We start from the raw sequence: 21,511 nt of genomic DNA, 5'->3' as shown, positions 1-21,511 counted from the left end.
CAGCCAGGATACTGACTGGTATATTTTCTCACTACATTCTAAGTTCCCAAACACCTTTTAGCTTAGAGCCCATTCTGCAGTAAGAAAGAAAGAAAGAAAGAAAGAAAGAAAGAAAGAAAGAAAGAAAGAAAGAAAGAAAGAAAGAAAGAAAGAAAGAAAGAAAGAAAGAAAGAAAGAAAGAAAGAAAGAAAGAAAGAAAGAAAGAAAGAAAGAAAGAAAGAAAGAAAGAAAGAAAGAAAGAAAAGCACAAATAATTGGCTTATCCAAAGAAATGTAAAATGTGCATCAATAATTCTTGAAGTTACAGCGAGTCTGAACATACCGCTAAGGAGAATACTTCCTGTCCATTCTGAATGTCCCACAGCTTGGCCTTTGTGTCCATACTTCCTGTTGCTACCAAAGTGCTTTGAGGATTGAATGATAAACACACCTGAAGTAAGGAAACAAAAGAGGCTTCAGACAGAGTCTTAAATTGCTAACTTTATTCAGGAGCTTTCCAGGTACAATGACTTCAGCAGACTAAGTCTAATTCTTGTGCATTATATAGATTGCCAATGGGGATACAGAACAAAACATGCAACTCTGAGTATTGGCTTCCTCTTCCCTTGGTGGGAAGTTGTTTTATTTCTGCCACATCTCCCAAGGCCCACAGGGCCCTTCTTACCTTTGCTATTTCTAGGTCACATAAGAATGCGACTAAAAGTATAACCCACATCCTTTGAGATTCATGCCATCTGATTTGCATATTTAATACGATCCAGTAACAATCCAATCCTTCCAATAGCACCCTGCTCATTCATAAAGGATTTGAGTTCTTAAATCACAATATTTTCTTTAAGTCTGTGTGGCTGACGTGTGTGAAATGCTCTAGACATCTCAGGCTTCTGCTCCTGAATTCCTTTTCAGAAGTCCACTTCCATGGCCATAGCGTGGAGCTTGACAGTACCTCCTCTCAAAGACTCACTATCAACCCCTCATCTCTTCTCTATAACCTCCCCCCACCATCTTTCAATTCATTGAGAAACTTTCTTTTCCTCATGGTCTTCATCCCCATTTAATTGATACCTTAGAAACACCCCTCCAAGAATCCTAAGAATTCTCAATTCTTTTACTGCAATGGAACCCTCCAGAAAACTACTTCCAAGAGTTAGAAAGATCAATCTTGAATTTTACCCACTCCATCACAGTTCCTACCCCATTTCCCAGCCAACAGTTTAGGAAAATTGCTTATCAAAGTACTACTGGAGTTCATCCATGACTCTGTCTTCTATTGTGTGCTTGGAATCATGCCCTTCTTTGATCAACTTGCTTTCAGCTCAAAGGCTCTACCACTGTCCTCCCCCCATCCCTCCCTTTATTTCTCCCCTGTGGATAACCTGACCTCTGACTCTCTCCCTGAAAAATTTCACCAACCAACCAGAAAATTCTTCACTGACTTTTCCTTCAGTCTCATACTCAAGAGACCCTTCTATTCTAAGATGCCCCCTTCCCTTCTTCCCCTTGTACTTGGAGGAAAGATGTTCCCATTAATTTTTCCTTTCTTCTCATCTAGTGCTTATCAGTGACCAATAAATATGCTTAAATTTTTCCAATATAAAAACTAAGACTTTAGGGGCTGGAGTGATATAGCAGGTAGGGCATTTGCCTTGCACGCGGCCAACCCGAGTTCGATTCCCAGCATCTCATATAGTTCCCAGAGCACAACCAGGAGTAATTCCTGAGTATATGAGCCAGGAGTAATCCCTGTGCATAGCTGGGTGTGATCCAAAAGGCAAAAAAAACAAAAACCAAAAAACCTAAGACTTTAATATCTCAAGTACCCAGTTTTAGCTATCCTTTCTCTCTTTGCAACCAAATTTTGTGTGAAAAATAGTCTACCATCATTCAATGCCAAATAGACTTGATGGCTTCCCTCCCATTTTCTAGTACACCTGTGATACACCTTTGAACTTACTCAATATACTGCATCTGCTAAATTTTAAAATCCTTGAAGGCTAACAACAATGACTGGTAGAATTTTCTAGCTCACACAGTTGATATTTAGTAAATATTTACCTATTTATATTACTGACTATGAAACTATTAGGAACCAAGAAACTATTTAGAAATAAACATCTTTTAATTGAAGCGAGAGGGAGAACGTGATCTTCCACAAGAATGAGAACTACGTCTTCTTTATGATCCGGACAAGCTACTTGAGCCCTCTGCCTCAATGTGCTCACCTGTAAAATACTAAAAATATCTACCTCTTCAGTGTGGTATGAGGTACAAGCAAGCTAACATATGTAAATCACAGGACCTTATTCATGCATGCAATGTCATTAAAGATTAGCACTGCAGCACTGTAGCACTGTCATCCCGTTGTTCATCAATTTGCTCGAGTGGGCACCAGTAACGTCTCCATTGTGAGACTTGTTGTTACTGTTTTTGGGATATCGAATACGCCATGGGTAGCTTGCCAGGCTCTGCCAGGCAGGTGGGATACTCTCGGTAGCTTGCCGGGCTCTCTAAGAGGGACGGAGGAATCGAACCCAGTCAGCTGCATGCAAGGCAAATGCCCTACCCGCTATGCTACCGCATTAAAGATTAGTTAGAATTTTTCACTGCAGTAGCTCTAGTGTCTAGCAAACTACCTTGAGCTTAGAAGAAACTACTGCTTGATATCATGAATCTGAAGAATGTATATAAAGTATGCTAAAATAATCTGTTTATATTTAAAAGCTATCTTTTTTTTCTGAAAGGGTGCCAATTATCTCAATAATTGCTATAAGAGTGGGCAGAGAGCAAGGACTGTCCAATAGAAATGAAAGCTCTTTAGAGCATCAAATTGCTTATGCAAATTTGAGTTCTTTTGATAGCCAGAAAACAATTAATGTAAATATTTCACATGATATAAAAAGACTTTTTGCAAAGCTATTTTAAGAACTTGATAAATACTCATTTAGTTAGCCCTTTAAAGTCAAGCCAGTGAAAAAGAAAAAAAAATCAGTTTGGAAATTGTAGTGGAGAGTGGCTTGTAAATTATATTGAGACCACCATATAAATTATACTGAGTCCACCATATAAAACCGACTATAAAAGCAAATAAAATTACAAATAGAACCAGTAGCCTATAACGGGATCCTTAAAAATCAGCAGCTCTTGTCCTGATGAAAGCATGCTGGTCCTTGTGAAAACATCCCTACAGGCCCTTCAGGTGGAACAAATACACAATAACAAATCCTGTTGGGGGTGTTGATTCAGAGTCATGTTTTAGGAAAGGGGAGCATGGGAGGAAGCTCATTCTTCTACTCAAATTTACTCTGAACCTAAAACTGTCTTGGAAATAGAGTCATCTTAAAAAAAGAGAAAACTTTCTTGTTGATGTTTCTAAAAGCAGCACATACTCCCCAGACCCCAATGATTTTGATAGATAACTGGATTTTAAAAAAAACAAAACAATGAAACTGTGGTACATCTACACAATGGAATACTCCTCATCCATAACAACAAGAACAAAAAACCAAAGTCATGCAATTTTGCTGTTATGTGGATAGATCAGGAAAGTAACACACTGAGTAAAATTAGTAAAGGGGAGGGCAGACACAGAAAGACCTCTTTCATGGGTGGAACATAAAGAAACATGGGAGGGGAATAACACATGTCCGAAGGCAATAAAAATAAAGTTCATGAAAACTGGTCTTCCGTAGGAACCTTGCCGCTGGGGTGGGGGCGGGGGGAGCGTGGGAGGTGTGGAGGAGAGTTCAGGGACAAGAACATGAGGATAACGGTGGGGGAAGTGGTCCCTCTGGAGGAGGAAGGGATGCTGAAAGGAGAGGAAGTGATATGCATGAGACCCTACCAGCAACAGCATCATAAACCACATTGCTGAGAAGAAGGGAAAAAAGGAGGAAAACGTGCCTGGCAAAGAGGTAGGTTGGGAGGTGGGAGGGAAACTGGGGACTGGTGGAAGAAAGTGACACCGGTAAAGGAATGGGTGTTGCAACATTGCACACTTGAAATTCACTCATGAATAACTTTGCAATTTATGGTGATTTAACATGGAACAATGAAATAGCACTGCACTGTCACTGTAGTCCCGTTGTTCATCGATTTGCTCGAGCAGGCACCAGTAACGTCTCCATTGTGAGACTTGTTACTGTTTTTGGCATATCAAATAAGCCACGGGGAGCTTGCCAGGCTCTGCAGTGTGGGTGGGATACTCTCAGTAGCTTGCTGGGCTCTCTGAGAGGGATGGAGGAATCGAACCCAGGTTGGTCGAGTGCAAGGCAAACGCCCTACCCACTGCGCTATCGCTCCAGCCAACTAATGATTAACAAGTACAATACTAAAGACCTCAGTTAGTGACAGTTTTGAGCAAAGAATGGAGTGATTTACCTTCAGTAATTCCTCTTTAGTAAATGCTATTAAACTTTACTCTGTCACTAACCTTTTAAGCCAGGCTCTTGAGGGTGGAAGAACTTATAAAATAAGACAGTTTTCACGTACCTTATTTTATGTAAAAAGCTGAATTAAAATCAACTTAGTTAGACAAGAGATAACCCTCTAAGTAAACTGCACTAATATATTTATTTATTTTAATAAAATAAATTTATTTTGATAAAACAAAACATCACTAATAAATATACTCACTATTTCTGCTGTATGGCCACGAAATGTATGGTAACATTTTCCTGTTTCTACACTCCATAGTTTACAGGTCTTATCAAAGGACCCAGTGGCAATTTTGTCACTAAGATTAAAAAAGAAATTGGGGCTTAAAAATTCAAAGTGCATAATATATGAAATAAAACAAGCTATATTAATACATAGGACATTATAGAAATTTAGTTCACTTTTAAAATAAGAAATCTAATTTTCAACTAGATTATAGCAAAATAAAAGTCTAATATTTCAATGGCAAAAGGTTATTTGTATAATTTTGAGGTTTTTACCTTATATCAATTCAGTTAATTTTATTAAGCAAATAAATACAGAAAAATAATTTTACACTGAGAAAATTTCCAACAACTGAAAACAAAGTGTGATGACTTCCAAAAAGACAGAGACATTTCATTATCAGGACTACTGGAAAAGAATACCTTTTATTTTGAATGAACAGAAATTAAAAGATATGTAAGATGCAAATTGAACTAACAATATGGCTAATTAAGGTCTAAGTACATTGAACAGGAAGTATCTCCTTAGAAAAATGATACCACTTTGAGAGATGTTAAGTTCGTTGAATAAGAACAAGCATGCAAAGAGGAGAGAGGAGGAAAACTCCATTTCCTTTCAAATTAGAGGTTCTTCGTGTAGATAATAAAGAGGACAGTTGACCAGAGCTTGCTTTATCTTTGACCTGCTAACCAAATATTTTCATCTCCATCCATAGCTATTATTTGTAGAATAAAGTCATCAAAGTGTTCACTCAGGGTCAAGGTTTGTTGCTCAACGGTAACAGCACTTGCATTTCTGTGAGGTCCTGGGTTTGATTCCCAGCACCTCACAATTTAGAAAGGAAATGGTAAGCCAACTGGTTCATCATGTACAATGCAATGTTTCTTTTTCAGAAGTATGGGGTACCGAAAACACAGATTCCAAAGCAAATGATAAATTCTCCACAGGGCGTATTTTTCTACACTGACACTTTGCTTCCCCCTTAGTTCTCAGAACACCCACTCAGTATTTCTCTGGTAACTGGAAACAACAAGGTCTTTCCTGGGCATGTTCCAGAATACTGCTCAGAGAAATGACTACTCACCGATGCTAACCTCCTCCCACTCAAGGCTGCTTGTCCACAAGGAATGTAAAGTTTAATAGGAAAAAAGAAATAGAAAGTTGCTCTTTCTCCAACTTCAAACAATACTCTAATGCTGTAGTAATCAAAACAAGGTGGTAGTGTAATAAGGGTAGACTCTAATGGAATAAGATAGACTCTAAGACTAATGCAATAGAATTGAGAGCCCAGAGATAGATCCTCAGGCACCTGGAGAGTTAATATTTTACAAAGAAGTAAAAAGTATAAAGTGGAAAAAAGAAAGCCTCTTTGACAAATGGTTTTTGGAAAATTGGTCAGTCACATGAAAAAGAAAAAAAACTTCAAATCCCTAATATCAAGCACAAAATTGGACTAAAGAAACCTATAACAGGCCAGATATCAGATTATCTTATGGAAAACAGGAGGAAGACTTCATGATTCTGAATCTAGAGGCTTCTTCAATGGGTCAATGTCCTTGGTCAGGCTGCAGGAAGCAAAGATGAAAATAGGGGGCTACATTAAACTCAGAAGCTTCTGCATTGCAAAAGAAATGATCGACAGACATTGGGAGAAATTATTTGTCCACCACTAATTTGATAAGGTGCTAATATCCAAGATATATAAAGCACGGGTAGGATTTTACAAGAGAATAAAAAGTATCAACCCCATCAAAAATGATTGGGGTGTAGGAATTGCAGATAGATGAACAAGAACTTCCTCAAAAAAGACATGCAGATAGTTAAAGATATATGAAAATGCTCGGAATAGTTTATTAGGAAAATGCAATTTGAAATGAGAGTGGCACACATCGCAAAGAACGAAACAACCAGTGTTGGTATGAATGCAGGGTTGGGGCAACCTCATTCACTGCTGCTTGGAATATCAATTGGTCCAAAATTTTTGGAAAGCAGTATGGACACTTCTCAGAACACTAGGAATTGAACTCCCATATGAGAATTTCCTTCTCGGGATTTATCCAAGGACCCAGAACCTCTTTTTAGAAAAGACATATGTACCAGGCCACATGCACCCCTATGTTCACTACAGACTGAAAACACCCCAAGAGTCCAAGAACAGCTGACTGGATAAACTATGGTTTATATATATAATGGAATACTACTCAGCTATAAAAAATAATAAAGCACACAATTTGCTACTACGTGGATAGATCTGGAGAATATCATTATGAATGAAGTTAGAGAGAAATATACGGACATGAACAGAATTATCACTCTCACATATGAGATATAAAGAAACAGAGTAGGGGAATAACAAATGTCTAAAGGCAACAGAAATAAAGATCATGCAAACTGGTCTTCAGAAGAAGCTTTCCAGGGTGGGGGGCAGTGGGGTTGAGACAGTTTGGGAAGAATGTAGGGAGCATAGAATGAGGGGGGGGAACACTTGGACAATGGTGGTAGGAAGTGGATAGTCTAGTGGGGGCAGTGGGCTGGAAGGATTCATTCAAGACACTTCCATTAACAGTACTGTAAATCACAGTGCCTAAACTAAACTAAAATTTTTCAGTTTTACCATAATGCCCAAAAGTAGAGAGAGAGATTATGGGGAATACTATCTGCCATGCAGGGGGGAGTGAGGGTATACTGGGGATATTTGTGGTGGGGAATGTGCACTGGTGGAGGGATGGGTTTGATCATTGTGTGATAGTAACTCAAACATGAAAACTTGTAACCATATCTCATAGCAAGTCAATAAAATAAAAAATAAATAAATTAAATTAAATTTAAATTTAAAAGAATAAAAAAGGAAAAAGGGAAAAATATTTTTCTATGATGTAAAGGCGCATATATCAAAGTTTAAATTTCTGTAATTTAATTTGCATATGTGATTATTTTATTACAGCAACTAAGTTTATTGTCCCATCACACTGTGCTTTGAAAGAATATTGCATTTTAAATGTATGATATAAAACATATGACAGAAAAACCTAGACATCAAAATTTTTTTAAATTTTGTGGTATAAAATTTCTATTCTAAGTCCATTAAAATTTTATGAAACTCCCATTGCCTCTGTCATCATTCTAGACTAAATTTTTGTCATGACAAGAATTATTGTGTCTGTCTCATACTAATTATCTTGTCTCCTATTGGTGTCCTACCACAAAACCTACAATCCTTTCCTTCTGCAAAACAATCCTGAAGTAGCCCTTTCATTGTGCCATTCTTTTGTCCACAAACCTTTCATAGCAACTAATTCCTTCAGGACAGAGGCTGAATGCCATGAAATGCTCTGACTGTGAGCATTTATGTTTCTTAATGTTGCTGGAGTGATAGCACAGTGGGTAGGGCATTTGCCTTGCATGCGGCTGACCCAGGTTCGATTCCTCCATCTCTCTCGGAAAGCCCAGCAAGCTACCGAGAGTATCCTGTCCGCAGAGTCTGGCAAGCTACCCGTAGCATATTCGACATGCCAAAAACAGTAACCACAAGTCTCACAATGAAGATGTTACTGGTGCCCGCTCGAGCAAATCAATGAACAATGGGACAACAGTGCTACAGTGCTAATGTTCGCTAGGTGGATGACCACCAAATGCACTTGACAAAGCTCTGCCTGAGTCAGACAGAGTTGTTGGTCTCTCTCTATTCCTCACACTTTCTTTTACAAACATCCACTTTAACTTCAGACCATCCTTAAAGATGTTAAGTAGGAGAAATTTTCAGGGTTTCTATCTCCTCTTCCTCTTTTGTGATTTACTGTTTTGTTCTAGTCATCTCAACACCACAGAAAAAGAATCATCTTTATTGTACCAGCATTGTTAATGCAAAAAGCTAGTGAAAGTGGGAAATAATAGGAAGAAATAAATGCTTAATGTTTTACTCAAACTGATGTAAAATGTAGTTATTTGAGAATGTTTTGACAATAGACTGAGGCCTTTTTATTTTGGACTATGGGTCAGCTATTTGAAGTTCATTATATGTCTTATAGAAGTCATATTCAACCAAAGCAATTTCCAAATTGGGGAGGCAAAAAGACCAGTCCAACTTTTTAATGGAATGTGAACTTAAATAAATTATTTTCCAAGAACAACCAATGCAAATATTTTTTGAATTTTTACAAAGCCTTTTCTAACTTCCATAATGATCTGTTTCATCTAACAAGATTTTTTTTCAAATAATCACATTATTTTTTTTCATTTTATTTTTGATATGCCAAAAACAGTAACAACAAGTCTCACAATGGAGATGTTACTGGTGCCCACTCGAGCAAATCGATGAACAATGGGATGACAGTGCTACAGTGCTATTAAATTACATAGTTATCATTGTAATCATGCCCAACATTTAGCAATTGCAAATAAAGACAATGAAATCCTGTTTAGCTCATAACTGAGCCTGTAGGAAAATAAGTTAGTGTACTATTGCTTGGATAGGAAAAATAAAATGAAAAATACATATTTGGGATGTCATGAGCATCATTTGTGTGATATGCAGAAGAGTAGAAAATATTAGTTAATCTGATCTGGTTAAACCAGAAGATGATTTTACACAGTGCCTACTGTACTATACAGATATTTAGTATGCTCCCATATACACATGCTTTCACCTGGTGATATTTTAAGTTAACTCCAAAGAATAACCTGGTGCTATAAACATCAGTGCTAGAGAATCCCCAAGATCTGAGAGACGGGCTTGCTTAAGTGTGAAGTCTAGCTGTCTCATTGTTACTGCATGATTCTGGATAGGATTCAAACTCTGCCTGCTTCATTTTATTTATTTATTTTTATTGAATCACCATGAGCTACGGTTACAAAGCTTTCATGTTTGAGTTTCAGTCATATAATGATTGAACACCCATCCCTCCACCAGTGCACACTCTCCACCACCAATATCCCCAGTACCCCCCCCACCCCGTCCGTCCCACCTCTCCCTCTGCTTCTATGGCAGACAATTTCCCTCTTACTCTCTCTCGACTTATGGGCATTATGGTTTGCAGTATAGGTACTGAGAGGCCATCACAGTTGGTCCTTTATCTATTTTCAGCACACATCATCTATCCCCAAACTCCTTTCAGCACTGAAGGGTGTGTCCAGAAGACTTCCAAATCATGCAGTGAGCACTCACTACATGTTAGCTCTCTTCTCCTTTCCCTTCACCAGAGAGGAAAAAAACGCACCAATAAGGAGAGAGGCTTAAAGAATAAAGGAAAGAGAGAGGCTCGTTCACCCGTAGGGATTGTTGAACGCTATGGCGTAGACCACATTCCTGTGTCCGTCCAGGGTGTGGAGCTCCTCGCCAGAGGCTGTGTCCCACACTTTGCACGTCCGGTCGTAGCTCCCTGTGATAAAGCTAACACAAAAAAGAGACATCAATCACAAGGTGAACACAGCAAGTGTGTTAACAAGCAGCTCGATTATTTTTAACATGGTAGGAATACCTTTGGCCATGGAAATTGTGTATTCAAACAAATAGTACAAATGGGATGAGTATATAAATCCTCTCACTGAGACACTTTAAAAAATTTGAGCACAAATTCCAAACGAACTCATGAAATAAAGAGCAGTTCCGAATGTAATCAAAGTAAAGTGAAAGTAAAGTGAAATTTATCGTTTACACAGGCGGGGTGGGGGGCTGGGGAGGTGGGAGATGGGGGGAGGTATACTGTGATTCTTGGTGGTGGAATATGTGCACTGGTGAAGGGATGGGTGTTCGAGCATTGTATAACTGAGACTTAAACCCGAAAGCTTTGTAACTTTCCACATGGTGATTCAATAAAAGACTAAATTTTTTTAAAAAAGAGCAGTTCCATCAGCAATCATTTGCAGGGTGTAAATGAGATCATTTAAATAACGCTGGTGATCAAGAACATCTTCTGAAACAAACTTATCTTGATATCCTAAAGGGAGCCTGCTCATAAAGTGACAGTGCCCTCCACGACTCCACTCTGTCCCTCCCGTTCCACACGTAGTCTTCTAAAATTCTATCTGAAAATCTCAAAATTATATCTCTAGGAGCTCCACAACTTTTATCTTTTTCCTCAACACATGAAACTATATTCTAATAGTTCTTGGTCTACCAGCCTTCTAAATTTCCTCTAAGAAGCTGGTGTTACTTTCGAAACCTTTCTCTAAAGGTTTCTGAGCCAGCTGGGGAAAAAAATCTTCTGCTCAAGGAATGTAAAGCCAATAGCAGCCATAGCTACCTCAGAGAATTCAACTTTCCCCTAAAACATACCCACACCAGCTATGGGCACCTTTGTGCTTATCTCTGCAGAGCTGGACTCTTTCTTTAAGGCACATAATCGTTCTACCCATCTAATTTACCATGATAACCATCACCAGTACCTGTAACAATGTCTGGGACACTAATAAATGATCCACAAATATTTAGCAATGGACCAATTAACCAGGACTTAATTCTACTACAGAAATAACTGACAGATTTCCAATATTTTACAAGTCAGATAACAGCATCTTATATATTCTTTAAATATCTTAAAGAAACTTTATATATAACTCAACAGTGTCTATAAAATTCATTCAGATTCCAGTATATCACAAATACTAAAGAAAATTCAGGTTAGAATAGAGAGGGAAGGCAAGAATTTTGTAGTCAAGTGGATGGGCATGAAAAGTTTCATGCTGAGTGAAATGAGTCAGAAAGAGAGAGAGACATAGAAAGATTGCACTCATCTATGGTATATAGAATAACAGAGTGGGAGACTAACACCCAAGAACTGTAGAAATAAGTACCAGGAGGTTGACTCCATGGCTTCGAGGCTGGCCTCACGTTCCGGGGAAAGGTCAACTCAGAGAAGCGATCACCAACTACATTGTAGTCGAAGGCCATGTGGGGGAAGGGAGTTGCGGGCTGAATGAGGGCTAGAGACTGAGCACAGCGGCCACTCAACACCTTTATTGCAAACCACAACAGCTAATTAGAGAGAGAAAACAGAAGGGAATGCCTTGCCACAGTGGCAGGGTGGGGTGGGGGGGAGATGGGATTGGGGAGGGTGGGAGGGACACTGGGTTTACGGGTGGTGGAGAATGGGCACTGGTGAAGGGATGGGTTCCAAACTTTGTATGAGGGAAGTATAAGCACAAAAGTGTATAAATCTGTAACTGTACCCTCACGGTGATTCTCTAATTAAAAATAAATAAATTAAAAAAAAAAAGAATAGAGAGGGAAGGGGTCTGTTTTACTCTTTAAATTCAGCAGATTAGGGCCTGAGCGAAAGTACAGCGGGTAGGGCCTTCGATACCCAGCACCCCATGTGGTACCCAAAGGCTGCCAGGAGGACAGAGCCTATGCACCATTATGTGTGGACCCAAAACAAAAACAGAACAAAATTCAGCAGGGTATTGATATGAAAGGAGTAAACAAGTTATATACCTAATGCCAACTTCTTGCAAAAATACAAATTTTTTTTACACTGTTTGTAGAAATGCAACAGGTGCAGTTGTGGAAAAAGCAGGTAGACATCTGTTTGACTGGCTCTATCAACAAGACGAAAGAATCCTTTTGCAGTCCTGTCACTTTGCTGTTGTTTGAGACTATAGTTCATCTGGGATGGGAGTAGTGGCAACTCTGGAAACACTGCCATCTGTCATTGCCCACTTTCAAAGTCTCAACCCCTTCTCCTTTCATTTCCAGGTCAGTCACTCTCTCCCTGGCTACACGAGCCATAGATTCGTGATGCACAAAACAGCATTGGAAGCACAGAAGAAATTATGTTACCATGGCAAACAGAAGATACCCAAGGCCGCTTCCCACATGAGAAACTGAGACACAAGGCAGCTGTCGCATCACTAGGCAACAGGCAATGGGAACCATTGACGTGTGTGTAGGTCATCCCCAGCATTTGAATGAAGGTGTCCATCAATCCAAAGAATGAAGACAATCAAGGGTGAACCCCCTTGCACTCTATGAACTTGGAGAGATTTAGAGTGTGTCCACATAGGTACAAGAACTGCAGCAAAGATGTGACAGTGAGGAAGATAATGCATGGGGTACCGAGGTAGGTGGGAAATAGCTGAGTCTTCCACTCATTCACTACTGTTTTTTTTTTCTTTATCTAAAATAGTTTTAAAATCTTCTCTAACATAAATAAAATGAGTCTTACCATGAGCCTGATTTGTTAAGTGCAACATTAGTCAGTGGCAGTATGTGTGCTCGGAGAACCTTTAATGAGAGAAAGAAAATTTAATTTATTCACGTTATCTCCAAGCCATCGAAAAGTTCAAGTTTGTCTTAATTATACTTAATAGATAGAGAATAGCTGAACAAACAAGGAAAATATGTTTCACCTTCTATTATTCAGATGCAATAACACTTGGTAATTTTGATATTTATATATGTATGTATATGTATATGTGTGTATATATAGAATATATACAATATTTGTGTTTTTCACTCATTGGTCCTTAATAGTGGTATATAAGCTTTTATTATAAGTATTGCACATTGTATTTTGTATATATAAAGAAAGCATACAGAAAAAGATGTTTCTAATTAAGACTTTACAATATACTATTACTCTTTGAAATCACCTCTATAGAGTTCCAATATGTCTTCGAGCACATATTTAAATGGGTCATCTCTTTATAGATAGTGATTTGCTGAGTAGGAAGAGTCCAGTTGTGGATCACAGTAAAACTATTAAAAGCATCGCATGTCACTACCAATAAGGATCCCATTGGAGAATAAATTACAAGGTGACTTGAGTTATAGAGCTCATATTTACTGTGAAATAGTGCCATCTTCTGGAAATATTGTAAGAGGCCAATCAGAAATTTGAAAGGATGAATACAATAAAAAAAAATCTGTAATTTTTGGTATCAGCTGAAAAATAATGAGTGCTTAAAGAATATACACATTATTATTATAAAATATTTGAATAAGAAAACTCAGTGTACTATGACTCAGTTCTAGAAAAAATATTGAATTTGTTTATTAAAAAGTTGATTTTGAGAGAAATAAAGGAGTACAGATATTTCAATTTAGTCACCCAAAACTTGAAAAAACTAAATATGTTTAATCTCATTGTAGCACTGTAGCACTGTAGCACTGTGGTCCCGTTGTTCGTCTATTTGCTCAAGTGGACACCAGAAACGTCTCCATTGTGAGACTTGTTGTTACTGTTTGGGGCATATCAAATACGCACGGGGAGCTTGCCAGGCTCTGCCGTGCGAGCAGGATACTCTCGGTAGCTTGCTGGGCTCTCTGAGAGGGACAGAGGAATCAAACCTAGGTTGGTCGGGTGCAAGGCAAATGCCTACCTGCTGTGCTATCGCTATCTGAGGTTTTGTTAAGTTCACATGGAACAGGTAGTTCAAAACATAAAAGAACAATTTTTATATTATGTTACTGAAAAAATTATTTACAGGGTATTGGAGAGACAGTAACAGTCAACCCGGGTTCAATCTGTGGCATCCATAATGCCCCCAAGTCCACCAGGAGTGATCCTTGGTGCAGAACCAGGAGTAAACCCTGAGTACCATTGAGTATGGCCAAAAGAACAACAACAAAAATTTACTAACTTAAAGCAACCTTAATGTATATCCTAATAAAGAAGATTCTGAACTTACTACAAATTATTATCTAACCTTTCAAGAAATAAAATCTCCAAGTTCCTTTGTTCTGTCAATATGCATTTACTGTGCAGGGGCTGGAGTGATAGTACTGTGGGGAGGGCGTTTGTCCGGCACACGGCTAACCCGGGTTCGATACCTGGCATCCCACATGGTCCCCTGAGCAACACCGGGAATGATTCCTGAGTGTAGAGCCAGAAGTAACCCCTTTCGGGTGGGTGTGACCCAAAAAGCAAAACTAAATAAATAAATAAGCATTTACTGTGCCACATTTGCAGTAGATCCATGTGAAACATTGTGAGAAATCTCAAAAACATGATTTAAATTCTACCACAAATTAATAAAGCATCAACTAAAGATTGAAGTGCTCCCACCAGTATTTTTTTAATACACATTACCTTGAAAAGATAGAATTTGTGGGTGGTGTGCTGGGTGAGTTTATTTTGCAATCTGTGTATCAAGAGTTTGACTTGGTCTGTCCTCGAGGCTGTGATTAAAGGCTCTGCTTTCTGTATCTCTTCTACTAAGGCATTGACATCGGTACTGAAAGTTAGCCAAAAAAACAAACAGTTACTCACTCCAGTGTCAAAAGGTGCACCCATTTCATGAAGGAGTGCGTTGCATTGTGGAGGGCATTTGTGACTCTGTCATCTTTACCAGGAGGGGGTGCGAAGAAATTCCCAACTTATTTCAGGGTCGTGTGGCATGTTCAAAATAGAAAATGAAAATTCTTTTTTTTTTTTTTGCTTTTTGGGTCACACCCAGCAATGCACAGGGGTCACTCCTGGCTCTGCACTCAGGAATTACCCCTGGCGGTGCTCAGGGAACCATATGGGATGCTGGGAATTGAACCTGGGTCGCCTCGTGAAAGGCAAACGCCCTACCCGCTGTGCTATTGCTCCAGTCCCAGAAAATGAAATTCTTGAAAAGGGATATACATGATAACCTTTCAGTACCTGTACTGCAAAACATAATGCCCAAAAGGAATGAGTGAGAGAGAGAGAGAGAGAGAGAGCGAGAAGGAGTGGAGGGAGGGAGGGAGGAATGGAGGGAGGGAGGGAGGGAGGGAGGGAGGGAGGGAGGGAGGGAGGGAAGTGCCTGTCATAGAGGCAGACCTGAGGTGGTGGGGGGGCAGGGGGAAACTGGGGACACTGATGATGGGAAAATACCCTGGTGAAAGGTTGGGTATTGGAATATTGTATGACTGAAGCCCAATCATGAACAGCTTTGCAATTATGTATCTTACGGTGATTCCAAAAAAAAGTAAGACAATGAAACTTCTTGAATTATCTGGCAGTTTTCATGAAGGCAGAAATCTCTCATGCAAAGTATGCAAGATTTGAGTTTTTCTTTATGTCTTGCCTGTTTTTTTCTTTCTTTCTTTCTTTCTTTCTTTCTTTCTTTCTTTCTTTCTTTCTTTCTTTCTTTCTTTCTTTTCCTTCCTTCCTCTCTTCCTCTCTTTCTCTCTCTTTCTTTCTCTCTTTCTTTCTTTCTTTCTTTCTTTCTTTCTTTCTTTCTTTCTTTCTTTCTTTCTTTCTTTCTTTCTTTCTTTCTTTCTTTCTTTCTTTCTTTCTCTCTCTCTCTCTCTCTCTCTTTCTTTCTTTCTTTCTTTCTTTCTTTCTCTCTCTCTCTCTCTCTCTCTCTCTCTTTCTTTCTTTCTTTCTTTCTTTCTTTCTTTCTTTCTTTCTTTCTTTCTTTCTTTCTTTCTATCAAATCATCGTGAGATAGTTACTGGGAGTTACTGGGGCTGGAGCGATAGCACAGCGGGTAGGGCGTTTGCCTTGCACGCGACAGACCCGGGTTTGAATCCCAGCATCCCATATGGTCCCCTGAGCACTGCCAGGGGTAATTCCTGAGTTAAGAGCCAGGAGTAACCCCTGTGCATCGCCGGGTGTGACCCAAAAAGAAAAAAAATTGAGATACAGTCACAAAGCTTTTATCATCTGTTTTCAGTCAATGTTCCAATACCCAATCCCTCCACCAGTGTATCAATATTCCCAGTATCTCTCCTGCAGCCCACCCTCTATGGCAGGCACTTCTCCTCCCTCTCACCCTGTCTCCCTCTCTCTTCATCTGTCCCTCTCCCTGCCATCTCTCTCTGTCTCTCTCTTACTCTCCTTCCTCCCTCCCCACTTGGACATTATGGTTTGCAATACAGATACTGAGAGGCCATCATGTTTGGCCCTTTACTCACTTTCAGCACACATCTCACATTCAGATCGGTCCCTTCCAACCATCATTGTCACAGTGGTCCTTTCTCTATCCCAACTGCCCTTTCCCCGAGTCCTTGAGTCAGGCTTCCAACCATGGACCAGTTCTGGTCCTTGTTGCTACTGTCCTTCAGTGTCGGTCTCTTCTGTCTTGATGACTGTTGGACTCTCCCTGGCACAACCTGACCACTAGAGGTCGCTGGGCCTGTAGGGAGTGCTCTGGGTAAGGACTTCTCTGGGAACACACTGTTGCCAGGGAAACCTGACATTCTCCTAGAATAACACAGACTAACTGGACTTTATCTGCAGGCGCTGGTGGCCTGAGACTTGGGAAACACATCTTTGGGTGTCGGTCATGCTTCAGCCTTGCCTCTCCTTAGAGCATCAAGGACAGTGCTCCAGCAGCTTCCTGCTAGCCATGACAATACCCGCCTCCCTCTGCCACCTCTTCCTAGTGCCCTAGGCCTTCTCCCCAGCCTCTGTCTACCCCTGTCTTTCTTAAGATACTGTCAAGTGACTATGAGCCTACGGCCCATGTTGGTGACTTGGTTTTGGCACGCCGTGTGCCTGAGTCTCTGATTGACAGACCGTCTCCTCATTCCTAGGGTCTCTGTAGTTCCGAGGTAACTACAGAAGATGAATTTCTATACCACAGATGTGAGCCTGGGGCAGGGGATGGGGGTGAGCGGGGGGTGACCCTGGATCATCACCGAATAACGGAAGGAGGCACAAGTCTGGGCAATCTCTGCCCCGTGGGGAGGGAGAAACAGCAAGTTCTGCTCTGGGCAGTGCCTGTGAGCTGGCAGAGTCCCAGCGGTGCCCAGCTACTCTGGCCTGACCCTGCTGTGTCATCGGGGTCACTTCCCAATAGCCTTTGGCCTCTCCTGTGGGCTTCACCAGCTGCTCCCCAGAAACTAAAGTGTTTAATAATAAATAAATCTGGGTCTTCTCAGAGACGACCGCTGGACTAGAGCTGTTACCGACTGGATTCCATGGGATGTCAGAAGACCTCGTGGCTGCCCACCAACAGATTTCTTTGTCAAATCTCTTAATGAACAATTTGAGGCTCTTCCTGTTCCTGGAGCGAGCAGGTATCATTGGGCTGCACTAGCTCGTGACAGGGACAAATGGAGACGTTACTGGCGCCCACTCGAGCAAATCAAAGATCAACGGGACTACAAGTGATACAAGTGAAATCTGGGTGGGGGACTGGAGGGGTAGTATAGCGGGGAGGGCATTTGCCTTGCACACAGCTTACCTGGGTCTGATCCCCAACACCCTATATGGTTCCCCTTTCCTGATAGGGGTGGGTGATCCCTGAGAGCGGAGTCAAGAAAAAGACCGAGAACAGTCAAGTGTGGCCCAAAAATATAAATAAGGAAAATAAATCTGGGTGCAAAGTACCAGAAGGACTTTGTCTTCATACCTTTCCTACGAGTCTAAATGATCAGGTTTATATTTTTAAGACTAAAATCAATAAAGCGGAGCAGATTGATGGTCTTTCTTCCGTCTCCTCCACTTTCAACTAGATTGTCCAGCGGAACCATCAGGAAGAACTAGGAAATAAAACCCTACAGGGCGGTTATCTCAGGAAGTGCCATCACATTAATGGAGGTCACTCACATAGAGCTGGTGTCAAAAAATATATATATATATATATATTCATAAAAAAATACACACACGCACACACATTTACATATCAGATAGAACACATTACATTATATAGCCAGCTTACCTGGGCTCAAGATCAAGCAAATCTATAGACTTGGTCTTTAATTCTCCACCCTTTTCATATTCCAGCATAATCCCTATGCAAAGAGATGAATGTTATAAAAATCTATTTCAGGCACCTGCCTACTTCAAGAATTTCTTTTATTCTCTAACGTTTCTGATTTTCAACCTAAAGTATATGCGGTGACGTCTAATATCCCCCGATGATTGCAGAGACCTATAGTTTTCTTGCTCTTTTCTCCGAATAGCCCAAGACACACAGATATGATCTGGCAATCAGTATCAGAACATTGATTAGAGGAAGATGGATAGGGAAAGAACTTAAAAAAATCACAATATCATGAGCTCCCTGGAGTTTTTTAATTTCTCATATCCATCCCTAAACTGAGGGCCAGAGGCGCTTGCAGCCTGGAAGCTCTGCAGAATATGTACGTGACTGAAAGCTTGTTTTCGATAGCCAAAGGACCAGGAAAAGCATCACACAGGAACTAATGGGGGATTCTCAAATCCTGCTCCACCACTTGGACCCCTGTCGGCAATTCAGGGACGCTGAGGTGGACACAGTCCTGACTGCTCAGGCAGCGTGTCACAGGCTGCGACTCCCCCCTTGGCTAAGGCTCTGCAGGAACGTCAGCCAGGCCCTGTGTGTCCAGACCCCACTCTATCACAGGTCATTGGCTGACAGTCCCATCCACCTGCAGCAGGGACATCACAGACATCTTGCAATGACCTGGACTCCATTCCAGCACCAAGCACCAAGGCAGAAAGGTGCTTTGATGGTCCCTGCTTTCCAACCCTGCACAGCGGAACTAGGGTCTCGGCTGGGCACCCACAAGACATCACCCGGTGAAAATCAGCCAACTGAAAATATTCCTTTATCCCCTACAGGCAACAACAGCAGGAGCAGAGTGAAAAGCTTGGCGGCGTGAAATAAGCAAAGCAGACCCAAACAGCAAAGGCAACTAAACTATTATTGGAACCAATATCCATGATTTGTGGAGTCGCTGCTCTAGACCCTAAATAGGTATACAGCGAAGATTCCAGCAGAACCTCACATAAAGGTAAGATTGACAAATCCGTCAAAACACTGTATTTGCTTTTCAAAAGCAAAGGAAGACTGAGAAGGAATGTGGCAGAGCCGAGAAGGCTGCAGATGTGATGGTTTGACTCACAAGTGTTTGTCTTTACGATAGTGCAGAAATGATAGGTAATGGGTCATTCTGTAGGAACCGTAATTGGAACTTTGCTTATTGGAGTTTAGCAAGAGCCACCTAAACGGATGTCTAGCTTGAGTCTCTACTTCAAAGGCATAGCAGGCTGAAATTCTCCTTCCTAAGGTAAACAACTGCCCAAGAGGTTGTAGAGGCCCCCACCTGCCATGCCTCACAGTTCCTAAAACTGCCCTAGGCACACCCCTGCTTTATCAATGTGACCCAGAAGGACAGACATTCTATGTCACCTAAATTCCTAGAATTGGTCACATTATTTCCGTCCTGAGATAGGCTAAAATTATTTTATGCATATTTTAATCATCTTTTTATGATTATCTTGGAACATTTCCTGGTTGATCCAGATTATTAGAGGTAGTTATTATCCTCTTTACGCAACTGGCTAAGAATATTTTGCATACAATTTACTTTCCTCCCCACACACAGGATATGTGTCTCCTGCCTGTTCCCACATAGGACTAAGCTACAGAAAGCACAAGTTCCCTGCCTGAAGTTTGCCAGACGAGTATCTCTCTTTAAAGGCCTCTGCAGGGTCTGACCAATGCATACTCTGTCAATAGATTGACTTTACACTGCACAAATATCTTGATCCTGGGAAATTATTTTATCACCCCACGGTTCAGAACCATGGGGTCTGGGTTCCAGCACCACCTCTTAACCCTTCACTTATTTATTTACCTAGTTAGTTATTTTCTTTTAGCTCACCCCAATTGATGCTGGAAGGCTACTCTCAGTTTAGTGTTCAGGGGTCTCTGTCTAAAGGAGACTATGCAGTGATGGGGATCAAACCTTGTCCTCTTGCATGCAAAAAAAGAATTAGAACTTTCAAACTGTAATCTTTCTCCAGGCTGATGAGCTGAGCTAGGAGATGAATGAGCCCAGAAGGTGGCAGTAAGATGCAGCTTCCAGAGGGGCCCACAAAATCAGTGACTTCTGCTCCACTGTGCACGTTGGAATTGCTACATACCAGATATTCTGGCATCTGACTTAAAAAAGAAACAAACAAAAAAATCACCCTTTTTCACCCTGTGCTAGCTTTACCAGTATGAAAACCTGAAAACCCACTGGAAGTCGAGGAAGAGCTGTATTTGGCATCAAACAAATCCAAGTTTGATTTCCATCTCAACCTTCCTTCGTGACCAGTGATCTCCTTAGATCTGTTTCTCATTTGTGAGGAATACCCAAGGTTGGTGAAGATGAAATAATATGTATATAAGCCACCTGGCATATAACAAGTATAGAAGAATAATGTGTCTTCTCTAGATCAATTATGACTTCTTGACAGACCCTACGTGGTCACCTTTTTATTATTTAAATTGCATCTCTGCCTTTTCTCCCCAGTGACAGTGAAATATCCTTAAGAGGAGGAGGGAAAAAAGGAAATACTTTTTTCCCTTTTTTCTACTTTCTACTTCTAGAAAGTAGTAGCTTCTTTCCACTCCCAGGGGAACCCTTTCTTGAATAAAGAGTTGATGATTATGCACAGAGGGCCCCATAATCACCCATAGATACTTGATGTGGCTGAATCCCAGCACCAGCAACACTGGCAGCGACAGAAACTCCCACCTTCCTCTCTGTTTGTTCTTCCCCACAATGGTGTGTGTTTTTGTCTTCATGAGGGTCATCTTTTCTCTCTTTTCTATCAACATTTGAACCACTTGAACATGTGCTCCTGTGTCTGTCTTCTTAATATCCTTACAAGTCTACCAGGACATTTGAAAGAAATGGGATGTTCAAAGTGGTGGGATAAAGAGGGATTACCCTCCAGTTCTTTAGCCAGGGGCCCCTCCTTATCATCACAGCACCTGGTCTTTCAGAAAGAATCAGTGCTCTGACCTGCTCCCTCCTTCCTTAACTGGTCCTTGACAGTCCTTTATATGCTTTATTTCTTCAATCTTATTAACTTTTTATTTCCTTTACTGATCTCCTCTGCCCTATCTATAAATTCTGATGGCCCTCAGAACTCATATGTAGGGACTTTCTTCTCACTTCGTATTTCCCCCTCTATACATTCAGCCTCTATACCTCTATACCTCTATACATTGGTCTCAT

At 40.6% G+C, this 21,511-nt stretch overlaps 1 protein-coding gene across 1 annotated transcript in view; it reads right to left on the bottom strand.

The window, feature by feature from the left end:
- DAW1 (dynein assembly factor with WD repeats 1) overlaps positions 1–21,511 on the bottom strand; it is a 58,262-nt gene that overhangs the window by 25,447 nt on the left and 11,304 nt on the right. Inside the window, exons 2-7 of the mRNA XM_055123065.1 lie at positions 18,235–18,307; positions 14,688–14,832; positions 12,822–12,880; positions 9,926–10,048; positions 4,633–4,732; positions 323–430 (exon numbers count right to left, since the gene is read on the bottom strand). Coding sequence (XP_054979040.1) covers positions 323–430; positions 4,633–4,732; positions 9,926–10,048; positions 12,822–12,880; positions 14,688–14,832; positions 18,235–18,307 — 608 coding nt within the window. The remainder of the gene's footprint in view (positions 1–322; positions 431–4,632; positions 4,733–9,925; positions 10,049–12,821; positions 12,881–14,687; positions 14,833–18,234; positions 18,308–21,511) is intronic.

Source organism: Sorex araneus, chromosome X, assembly GCF_027595985.1.
Source record: "Sorex araneus isolate mSorAra2 chromosome X, mSorAra2.pri, whole genome shotgun sequence".
Classification (NCBI taxonomy): domain Eukaryota; kingdom Metazoa; phylum Chordata; class Mammalia; order Eulipotyphla; family Soricidae; genus Sorex; species Sorex araneus.
Note: the sequence above shows the minus strand (reverse complement) of the source record. Positions and strands in the feature narration are given on the sequence as shown.